The sequence below is a fragment of the Vulpes vulpes genome, chromosome 2, assembly GCF_048418805.1.
Source record: "Vulpes vulpes isolate BD-2025 chromosome 2, VulVul3, whole genome shotgun sequence".
Classification (NCBI taxonomy): domain Eukaryota; kingdom Metazoa; phylum Chordata; class Mammalia; order Carnivora; family Canidae; genus Vulpes; species Vulpes vulpes.
The window spans coordinates 146,945,349-146,957,642 of NC_132781.1; the positions used below are offsets into that span (position 1 = coordinate 146,945,349).

The 12,294-nt window shown below is 35.0% G+C and overlaps 1 protein-coding gene across 10 annotated transcripts in view; it reads right to left on the minus strand.

Moving 5' to 3' along the window:
* The window catches only part of PHKB (phosphorylase kinase regulatory subunit beta), a 212,831-nt gene that overhangs the window by 13,043 nt on the left and 187,494 nt on the right, over window positions 1–12,294 (minus strand). For all 10 annotated transcript variants that reach the window (XM_072750287.1, XM_026014319.2, XM_072750291.1 and 7 more), the window contains one exon: window positions 10,798–11,000. In XM_072750287.1, coding sequence (XP_072606388.1) covers window positions 10,798–11,000 — 203 coding nt within the window. The remainder of the gene's footprint in view (window positions 1–10,797; window positions 11,001–12,294) is intronic.

Genomic DNA, 12,294 nt, shown 5'->3' on the forward strand with positions numbered 1-12,294 from the left:
ATGAGATTCTATCAGTTTGGTACAAAAGTATACTGCGTACAATAGCTGCTACACTATTATTTTCATAGTACTAGATATATCCAAGTAGGATAAAAACAATTCATTGGAATTGGAAATGGGCTAAGATATGCTATTACATAAGTGTTCCTTTCCCAGGAAGGACAAGCACTTATACCTATTTCCTTTACTTTGCAGTCATTCTCTTGTGTTTGGAAAAGACAGGGAAGTATCTGCCTTTGAAATATAAGGACACAGTTATAGCTCAATTATAGGAGTATATTAGAGAACATACTTTAACAGATTTCAGAAGAATCTTCTTTACAGATATTTAAATGCTGTTCATGTACCTATTCTTAAAGAATCTATTCTTTAATAGATATTTAAATGCTGTTTATAAAATATTTTTTTTTATTGCAGAGGAGGCTTTAATGTAATTACTTAGGCAACTGGATTGCTATTTATGTGTCTTGCATTTTCCAAGGTAAAATACTGAATTATTTTACATATATGTTATTTCACTTTTTAAGAAGCTTTTAATATGTATTTTTACAGTTTCATCTCATTTTTTTCATTTACTGTATTCTGAGGAAAGAACTCAGATAGACTAGTTATGCAAAACAAAGAAAACCATGGAAATAATACTGTGCCTTAGGGAATCAGAACTCTACACACCATTAGGAAGAGCTAGGGAATTAGTTTTATATAGCAGATTTCCAAGCTTTATCCTTAAATCCTTCGATGAACACTGAATAACAATCACAGACAGTGCAGCTCAGCAACTAGAAAGAATGTGCCTTCACCACCCATATTACTTTGTCTCCCAAAGGGGAGCAGTATAACCAACCCACTGGGAGAAATGTCTGTTTACAGCAGTGAAGAGTTTAAAGTGGTTAAGTTACTGCACTCAAATATGTCATTATCTTTTTCCTGATACACTTTATCGAAAGACAACCCACAAGGCTATTGCAGGTACAGAGGATGAAAAAGCTGGGTGGAAATAATCAAAAGATTAAAGTCCTTCTTTCTCTAAGGCTGCTTTGCAAAACAACACTGATGCATCCCCATGGGATACTTTTAATGTCTCTCATAGGAAAAAAATAAGAAAAGCGTGAAGCCTTCCCAGTTGAGCCCAGGTGATATCAGCCAGGCATATGTCCCTGCCTGCTGGGCCAGGCCACAGGCCACAAGGCAAATGTCCTTGTTCTCTGACTGCTCCAATCTCACTGCCTTCTGCTGAGGCGACCCAATTCCTTTTCCTACCCTTTCCCATATATTCTGTTGTTGTTATTTCTGGAAGTTAGGAATTTAACTAGTTTACCAGTTAATTGCACTGAGATGTATGAAAGATACACAAGGATGGAACATGATAATTTAAAATATATATATTATTACTATTATTACTGTTGATGGTACATGATAAATATTTAATAGTTGCTCACTGGTAAGAACAATAATGATGACAAAGCATGTGCAAACAACAAAATAAACAAAACAACAGAACATGTGACAGAATTAAGATTTACCATTTATATTTCTCTAATAGGTTGAAAAGAAGAGCTGGACTAAAACTATATTATTGTCAAAGACTAGAATGTCTTTAATTTTTCATTCTCATTATTATGAATTGTATTTAGTCAAAATGCTATATCAGTTTAAAAGCCACAAAGATATAGTTACTTTGGATGCTTTGATGTTAAAGTTGCCTATGAAATTAGCTGTTAAAGTAATAAACTGCTCCATGGGCCTCTGTTTAAATAAAAAATTGTTTTTAATTTTACAGGTTATAATTATCCTCTATTATTTTCTTCTTTTCTTTAATATTTAACATTTACATTTGAGGTAACTTAGTATAAAAGGAAGAGCATCAAATTAAAAATCTAAACACCTGTCTTTTGGTCTCAACAAGTCAAAGGAATGAAAAGTAAAGTGGGGTTTGGAGGTCCTTTACCAGATTAAAAGTGACTGAAGAGCTATAACAACAAATGCCACAGGTGGGTCCTGTTTGGGATCCTGACTTTTTTTTAAAAGTTATTTTGAGGACAACCAGAGAAATCTGAATAAGAACTGGGCATTAGATGATATTAAGGAATTACTGATACATTTTGTTGGGTGTGATAACAGTATTGTGTTTATTGAGAAAATGTTCTTTTAAAGATATACAAAATTAAAATATTGAGAAGTAAAAGTAAAAGAGTCTGAGATTTGCTTTATAAGCTACAGCCAAAAAAAAAAAAAAAAAGATGAAGCAAATATGACAAATGTAAATTGCTAATAATTTAAATAATGGGCACATGGGTATTTACCAAATTATTCTATTATTAAACATTTAAATTTTTTTTATAATGAAAAGCAAAAGCAATAAAGATAGGCTTAAATACCAATTCTGTCACTTACCAACTGTGTCCCACTGGCAAATTATTTTTCAAATGGGAATATTATTCTTACTTGTTCAGCTCATTTTATGGAATTATTTTCAGGAACAAAAAGACAATGTATGTTAAAAAGCTTTTGAAATTATAGAGTCATAAAAAAAGTTAGAAAACTCCTTTTATTTGACCTCTGATACTCAGGTTGGAGAAAGATAATACAATGTTTATACTGAAGTCTTGAAGTTTCAGGAGGTGTCCCCTTCTAAAAGAAATAACTTTAAAATTTTAAAAACACTAAGTTTCTAATTTTCTAAAACTTGAGTTATTAAAACTGAGCATTATTTATCACATTTACCTTTTATAATCTTTTGTGACAATAACAAGATAGTTGGAGATCTAAAAATTTCCCCTCAGGTTTCTACCTTCTGTTCACAAAATCTCAGCAGTTCTGTGAGCCAAATTATAGAAAACATTGTACTCAATAGTCACCAAAGAAAGGTGACTGTTTTCCATTCATTCTAGCACAAATGAATATAATTTATCTGCCATATTACTAAAAATACATTTATTCATTCAAAAATACTGGCCAAACCAATCTTTTTAGCTTAGAATTCTTCAAAGGACTAAAAAACAGCAAGTCTTAGACATAAACTACTACACTGCAAAGACAGAGAATGTAAATTACCTAGGGAGAAACACCCCCAGTTAAAAAATTCAAAGTTTTAATCCATTTTTAGAACTACTAATATGAAAGGGAATTAATTCCTTTGCATGAGAATATCTCACTTCTTATCCTTATTCCTGCTGACAAAATCATCAAATCTGAGTTGACAATTCCAATGTAAAAGCAGTTAATGCAAATGGGGAAAGAAAGCAAGTGAGCAAATGTGGAAGGTCAAAAGAATGAAGGTTATCCTTGGATCACATCCATATAAATTCAGTCTGTCTAAAGAACCAGGGACATGCTCTACTTGCCAATAAGCAAATGAGAAAGTGGCAGATACACACGACTGACCAGATCAACCTTCATGTGTATCAAGGTTTGAGTTGAGGACAATGAATTCCTCAGCACTGCTGCAAAAGTATGAAAAGGTGGACTAGTATTCCTATATAGTCCTAGGGACAACCTTATCCTTCTAAAAACTATCTTGTGAGGTTAGTAAGCATACTGTCCACATATTGGTATTTTTCTTTCCAACATGCCCCAATCAAGGAGTGCAATATACAGTAAAGTACATGGAAATCTGACATCATTGGTAAACCAGGACAGCTAACATTTTCTGAAAACATGCCTCTGATTCATAGCAAGAAACAATTTTAAAAATAATCATTTTGAGCCAATTTGAAGATATTAAGAAGTGTTTGCCAAGTTTGCTGTTAAACAGGGAATGAATAACTCTCTGCAAGCATTTACTAAGTCATGTAAGAGGAGATGGTAAAATTGCAGGAAAGGACTTTTTTGCTTGATTCATCTTAATACAGAAAGGGTGATAATTTGAAAAGGCAAACTGAGCTTCCTGTCCGGTAACTGGAGAACAATGACTCACTTACTCTACCCCTGAAATAATCAGAATAGAGGTAGGAGAGCTCTATCATCTCACTTCCTCATATCAAGTGTCAAAAATAAAGACCTTTGAATGAGCATAAAGACGTGCTAATGTACTCAGACTTCTAATTATCTCCTCTTTCCTTTATTGCATAAGCAATGTTACAGTCTAGTACCGATGACATCAATGGCCCAGCAGTGGGCATCAGAAGAGAAGACATGCCTGAATCATAATTGCTTACAGATGATGTCCTGGCAGTATGAAAAGCAGAGATGAAAAAGGCTTGATAACATATATCCTCAAGGGTTATCTCCCACTAAAGCCTGACTGACAGACCGAGAGCAGAAAGCAGTTGATTGGAGGTCTTTACAGTAATGGGCCTGTCAGGAACTTGATCTATTTCAACAAGAAAGCTGGAGCACAAATCAATAATGAGACAGCAAATCAAATCATTATCAGACTAGAATACCATTCCTGTGAGTAGGTTAATTTCGTTCACAGGAGTACCTGATAGCAGTAATGTTGAGAAATTGCACTGGCAGGATTAACTTTGGAAAAAAGAGGAAAGAAACATAGGTAGCACTGATTTAAAGCAACTGAGGCAGTGGGTGATATAAATAAATAAATTTTAAAAGCCTCCAAACCTCATAGAGAAAGGTTAAAACAGAGAGATAAAAGTATACATAGTGCAGAGGAACTCTAGGTAAATGGACCATGACTAAGATGAATGTTCTTATTTCTTATATCCATTCAGCCTAGTGAATGTTGGCATTTCAGGGGGAATATGGTGTTAAAAAGTGACTAAACTATCAATCTCTTTATTTGTAATCAACAAGAGAAACAATAGTAAAAGGTTAGATATGAATGAGTCTGAAATGCTTTAATTAACCTTTAAGGAAGTAAAAAATTAATGTTTTCCAGAACACCCCCCGACTTCTTTTAAAATCATGCTGCTATCACCATAATACACAAAGGGGTGACTTAGAGGAATAATAAGTTCAACAATTTATAAGAAATTTGACATTCAAGGACCCTATAAATGAATAATTTGCTCATCACTAAACAAACTAAAACTTTCTAGGGACTAATTCAAGTAAATTCTTGTAAGAAACATATATATTTCCGCAGCTGGCAGTAAACTAACATGCAAGCAAGCCATTCACTTAGAGAGCTGACGTCCGAGTAAAATTGACTAAGGATAAAGTGCAATACAAATATATTTAAAAGATACAAAAATACCTTTTTCTTTTTTAGAGGGACACTATTCCAAGTCCCAGAGACAGGATAATTGTACTTCTCTAAAGTTGTCTGATATCCCTAGAATAGAAATAAGGTTCCAAAAACCTTTCTGTTAATGTGGTAGGAGAGCACTATGGGCACAGGTATAAGGGGATTTTAGAGGGTTTGGCAAGTATCTCATGAGGGATGATCAAGTGATGGAGGGGAGAGACCAGGTCAGATGGCAGTAGGGAATACAGACGGGATTCTGAGTTAAGGTTTCTGTATGAAAGGCTTAAGGATTACTGCACTAGATTCTCAAGTAGAAATAACTACAGCAAAAAGGGATACTTCAAAGCTGAACATATTTTATGGGAGTAGAGGGTCTTTGAAAGCCTAGGACTGGAAGATGGGGGGAGGAATGTGTGTTGGAAGGGAGAGTGTCCTGCTTCTTGGGACTTCTGGTGTGTATAAAGGTATGCCTAGACGTATCTATACTCCAAAAGCCATATGATACATGACCTCAAATTACTGAATGTCACAGCAACACTGTTGAAGCTTTATAAAACAACTTCACATTCCTTACTGAGAATCCCCACAATCCAATGAGGAAGCAAAGCCAATGATAGCTTCCCTATTTTATATACAGGGGAGCTGGAATAGGTGGTTGGGAAACATGAACACAGGAGACATTCACTCTAGGTTCAAATCCTAGTTTGTGGTGTTGTGACCTTGGGCAAGTTACTTTGCTAAATTTTCACAGTATTTTAATACATTTCTTGCAGCGTACAAAGAGCTAATTCAGAATCAGTTCCAAATCATCCCCATTTGTTTGGTGCCATGATGAATAAAGTGGCAAAATTTAATTTCTTATGTTAACTTCTAATGCTTCAGGCTCCTTGGTGTGCCTTGCACTGTGCAGTGCCAGACAGTACTGATGCTGTATTAGAGGAATGACAAACAGAAGATGAAAACCATCTAGAGCTAATGTACATCATAGTTGCTATATGAATACTTGAATACAAAATGAGTCAGAAGTTGAAATCATGTAGAAGACACCCTAAAGGTCATAAGATTTTAGGAAAACAGCAATGTGTATTTCCCTGAGAAAACAGCAACAGTCTACATAAGTGAAAACATATATAAAGCACTTATAATCAGATAAAGAACTGTGGAATCCGGCAGATCTGGGTATGAATCCCACTTTGACAGTCTGGTTTAACAAAGACAGGTCATCTAGGCTTTCTGAATCTTGGTTTGCTGATTTGGGGTACTAGTGCCTACCTCAAAGTTGTTGAATCTATTATATCAGATAATATATGTGAAGTATTTTAGCATTTTGCATAGTATATAGTTTATAGTATATATAAATAAGTAATATTTGTGGTTATGTTGGAAGAATATATGGAAGAACACAATGTTTATCATAGTGAACTTCTCAGTGCGCTAACCACATGCTACTCATATGCATATCCCCTTAGATCCTAATTGGGAATGCTATTTTAGAGAGGTACCATTATAAGGCAACTTGTACCATACTCTGATGTGATTAATTGTACCACTCCATTAATAAATGGAGAAAAGTGCTATATCCTTTTACCCATTACATGTATAGCTGGATTTTCATATAAATAAGGCCCTATTTGACTTGGTAAATTCCTGAAGGACATGACTTATACAAATCAAATAACATTTATCAAAAGTAAAAGAGTCCTTTATTTCTTTATCTAATGAGCAGAGGCAGGCTATCTTTTGTTTTCCCTAAATTCCTCATTGCTGGCTCAAAGCAAGCTTTCTGAACCTACTTATAACCTACCTATATATTAAACAATCAAATTTTATTAAGCATCTCCTGTGAGCTAGACCCCGACATAGACAGGAGAATAAGATATAGTCCCTATCATTAGCAGAAGTAAATTTCTCAAATAAATTATACCTTATTAAAAAAAAGATTTCTCTCCAATTGAAAATGCAACACTATTTGGAGCTAAACCTGTGAGACCCAAGTGAGAGGGAAATACACAGCAGTGAGTTGGGCAGGGACATTGTTAATATTCACAATGGAAATACAATGCCACAGTTAATTCCAGAATGAGTTTCAGGACAATGAATAATTAAAGTTTCATGGCAAATCTTCATTAGAAGGTTTTCTGCTATCATTAAATACTAAGTCACATGCTGCTATCCTGACATTTTTATTTTGGGTGGCACAGTTTAAGGAAAAAAGGGTATATTATTTCTCATGGAAGGCACTGAGCATATAGAGTAGCAGATACAAAAACTGGAAGAAAACTATTTTTAGAATAAATTAAACCTATTTCATTTCCATCAAGTGAAGTTTCAGGTCAGATTTGAATTCAAGAAAGAAAATTCCAATAGGTTTTTGGAAGAACATAAATTAGCCTAAAATGCTGAATAAGCAGTGAAGGAAAAACTACAGGTTGAAAAACACAGCACTGGAAGTAAAATTCTGGGAAACTGTTAACTTCTACTCTAAGGCTCTGTTTAAACCTCTGCAAGGATGACTATCACTTAAAGTGGCTCTCCTGAATAGAACATTTATTACAAGGAATGTGCTTTGGAAGAGTTATAACCTTTGCTTCTCAGTCAGGTTCAGAGAAATGCCTGAGTCTGGGGCAAAAGAGTACGTTTAATATCCAGTATGGATACAGAGAATCACATTTCCTTTCATTTAGAGACAACTTACATGAAAGATCCATTTCTGTAACCTTATATGTAGTCAAGACATTAGAGTTAAAAATATTAGAGCAAACAGATTGAACAAATCAGGGTATGATTGAAAGTTCTTATAATTGATTTGGAATACCTCTAAATCTTTGAAAGGAACAACTTTAAAGAATAAAAATTAAGGTCAAGTTCTATGCTGAGTGAATTCCCTCTTTGATCAACAGAAAGGGGAGATAAAGGTTGGGAAATTCACCTGAAATATGCTATAATTGAAGTAAGGCCAACAGTTTAAAAATAATAACGTCAAATGAAAATCTTTAAATAAAGCTGAAAAATATAACCTAGAAGTAGAAATCTCCTAGAGAAAATAACTGACAATGATTTTATATTTTTCAGGTATTTCCCCCCACATGTTATATGTATGTACAGTATTATTATTGCTCTTTTATTTAAAAATAGAACAATACATTCGTAACTTAGTTATTTTTTCACTTAATTTATCTTAGACATTTATAAATGTCAGTACAGACTTTCTCTTGTTACTTGTAATGGCTGATCAGCATTTTATTATCTGGCTATAATAATTTATTTAAACTAATTTCTACTGATGGAAATCTAGGTTGTCCCCAAGGTTTCACTATTTCAAACACTGCTGAAATGAAGACTGCTATAAAACATGTCTAAATTCCTAGGATGAGAATTGTTGAAACAAGAGGTATGCAGATACTGCTAAATAAGCAACTAGTTTTTTTATATGTAATTTTGAATGAAAAGCTGGGTAATCATTTTTCACAAAGTGCTTCATACACATGTGCAAAATTAAAACTAAGGAATGGGGAGTGCCTGGGTGGTTCAGGTGGTTGAGTGTCTGCCTTCGGCTCAGGTCATGATTCCAGGGTCCTGGGATTGGGCCCCCACATCGGGCTTCTCCCTCTCCTGCTCTGCCCCCTGCCTGTATGCTCTGTTCGTGTTACATATATAAAATCTTTAAAAAACAAACAAAGTAAACTAAGAAATGAAAGGGAAATCAATCCAACATAAAAAAAGGAAAAAATAACAAAAAGCATGGTAAACAGAAAACAAAACGGTAGGAACAAATAAGTCAAAATAGAAATGTCACAAATATGAAATACAGATTTCTATGAAAAGATAATCTCAGATTGAATTAAAAATACAGCATATATGTTGAATATAAAAGATATATCTATATTAAATGAAAAAAGAACATTAAAGGTAAAGAGAAGACAGTATATTAAGCTAATAATGACATTAAGCGAAAGCAGGCACAGGAGTAGTATCAGACAGAAAATAATTTGTTATATTTTATGCATTGTAATGGTATCATGGTTATGTTTTTTAAAAGTCCTTATCTCTGGCAGCCCAGTTTAACACCACCTTCGGCCCAGGGCTGATCCTGGAGACCCGGGATCAAGTCCTGCATTGAGCTCCCTGCATGAAGCCTGCTTCTTCTCCCTCTGCCTGTGTCTCTCATGAATGAATGAATGAATGAATGAATGAATAAATAAATAAATAAAATCTTTAAAAAAAAAAGTAAAATAAAAAGTCCCTATCTCATAGAGATACACACTCAAGTATTTACAGATGAAATGATATGATGGATGTGCTCTAAGCCTGGGAGGGGGAATGAATGGGATGAGTAATAGGGAGGGTATGAGTGAAATAAGACTGGCCACGTGATGATACTGTTGAAGCTGAGTGAAAGTATGGGCACAGAGGCTTTCTTATACTAGTCTCCATAATTTTAAAAATGATTGAAATTAAAACAAATCTTTAAAAGAATTCAAGTAGAAAATAAATGGCACAAAGGAAGATATATTGTTTAAATTCAAAGTGACACAGACAAAAAAACTTTAAAATACACAAAGCAAAACTAAAAAAAAAAAATGCAAGGAGAAGGAGACAAATCCATGATTAAAATGAGAAATTTTTATGACTTTTTACCAAAAACCAAAGATTGGATAGAACAGAAACAGTAAAGATACTAATGATCCAATTTTATTACCAGCCACCTCTACACTTATTCATATTTGCACATTCATATATATTTGTGCCTGACAGACTGTGTTCTTTTCAGACACTTGAGGAACACCGTCTCAAACTGGCCATATATTAGATTCCTCTACATTAGTTTCCTTCTTTATTGTTTGATTCTATTCATGTATGTGATAATCAAAAAAATAGTAAAGAAAAGAAACATTTATACTTTATTTGGTTGTGGTAGGTTTTTAAAACATATCCTGTCATTCCATCTCCCATAAAACAATGAGCCTGGTATAAACATGAGGCTGGAGAGGCTCAGTCACTTATCCCAAGTCACTAAAGGGGTAAGTGGCAGCCAGGACTTACACTCCATTCTGCTGAATGCCAAAGCCTGGTCAGCCTGCCTGACCACATTGCCTCCCAAAATTCTTGATTAAGAAGACTGAAGATCACCAGACCCTTACTTTTAATTTCTCCTCCAAATAGAACATGTAAGATTTTAATGATTAAAAATCAGATTCTGGTAGAAAAATGGAGGTAGTAGAATATTCTGAAAAGGACAAAAATTTTTTACTTCAGTGTGTTTTCCTGACATTCAGTTTTACTGAAAATCATACTTCGCTTAAGGTTTATCCATTTTATTTACAGGAATTTTTATGGGTTTTATGTTTGGTGTGTTCGTTTTGTTTTGTTTTTTGTTTTTTAAACATGATATAGCTCTTTAAATCCCTGGAGTTTGATTTTATCAGAGAACAGTGTTACTTCATTATGTGTAACATGTGAATTAAAAAAAGCAAGAAGGGTCTTTCAGGTCAGGTCACAGGTATTTATTTCTTCACACCACCAGATGCTGCCTCTATTACTTTAGGGAAAGATGCGCTCTCCTAGATACCCACGAGGCCTGGGGTAGGCCATGCCTATTGGAGGACAACTTGAACAACTCTCTTTATGCAAATGCAAAGCACTTTACTCACCCAATTCGTATTTTCAGCATGCCACTGAATAACTCAGGGTTATTGGAGATGATCCAGCCAATATGGATGACCAGTTCTTGCTGAATGACCGCCTCTCTCTCATCGTGGGTATTACACTTGTAATAGATGATGTTCTTAATCACTCTTGGAGACAAAGGATTAGAGATAACCTCTTCTTCATGCCCAAAGGCACCCAAAGTTACCTATAAGTGGCAGAATTTTATTGCAAAAATTTCCTAGCTACTAAAAGATAAAAGAAAAATATTCAAGGCTCAGGATGACTGGCAGGCTGAAATTACTCTACACGAGCTAGGGAATTAGGTAGAATAACTGTTCCTGCTATTTATTAAAATGGCTTTCAAAGCATGACTCCCACTGGAGTTCATGATGGTTCACAGTCTGGTCTGAAATATAAGGGCAGGTAAGGGTCCCAGTTAGGGGAGTGAAGGTGAGTAGATAAAAGCAGGAAAGGAATATAAATAACTATTATGAGAAAATTATTCTGAATGACTTTAGTACTAGAAACTCCCCAGAGAAACCAAAATACATTGGATAGTTTTACTTTACTTCCCAGTCTACACAATTTAGTATTTGAGAGTATATTTTTCACTTCTTTTATATTTCTCATGTGGAACTTTTGCTCTTTAATAACACTATAACCTTTAAAAAGGTAGATGCAAGGTCATATAGCTCTAGCATAGACCCCACTTATCTCGGCATAGGGCTAGGGCTAGGCACCCGGTATTAAAGTACTTGTTGATTTATCTCTCACCTATTGAGGGGAATAAACAAGGCTGCCCACAGGCCTAGGAAATGAGAAAGCACAGAGGGAAAGGACAACAAAAATTCAAAGCAGAGAATGCTGCTGAAGCTGGCAAGAGGAATTCTCTGGTCTCTTTCTCTCTCTTCTCTACCCTTGGCATCTTGCCTCCCAGAAGAGTCTGCAACCCCTCCTTCCTCCTGATTACCCCTCTTCCATGGACAGTGCACAATTATAAGGGATGGAAAATGAAGAGCAGATGAAAGGGGCCTTGTGTTTTCTGACATGAGGGGAGAGAAGAGGACATTTGCCCCAACTTTGTGATGAAATGAAAACTGAGAACATCATAAACTGGGTTTATTATGTCCTAAGTGGTACCAACCAGTTAGTCCAAGTGCAATTACTTTTATTAAAATGTCAGTGTGTAAAGAAAACAGAAGGCACATGACTGCTTCTAGAAGTATGAAATGTACCACTATTTCATTCTAGAGAGCTTGAGGTGATCTGAAAGTGCTTTGTAGAAACAGTATTAACTTCAGTTCTCAGGGCAGCATTTCATAAATGAGAGAATGCAAACTGAATGCTCCATCCTCTTTCTCTTTTGTAAAGGGGTAAGGTGCAGTCAGTGAATAGACTTCATGCACCTGAAGCGGAGCTGTCAGCTTCCCAGGCTTACTCAGCTCTGTGACTGTTTCCCTGGAAAGGCAATGGTCCAGACACAGCCTCAGAACAGGCTC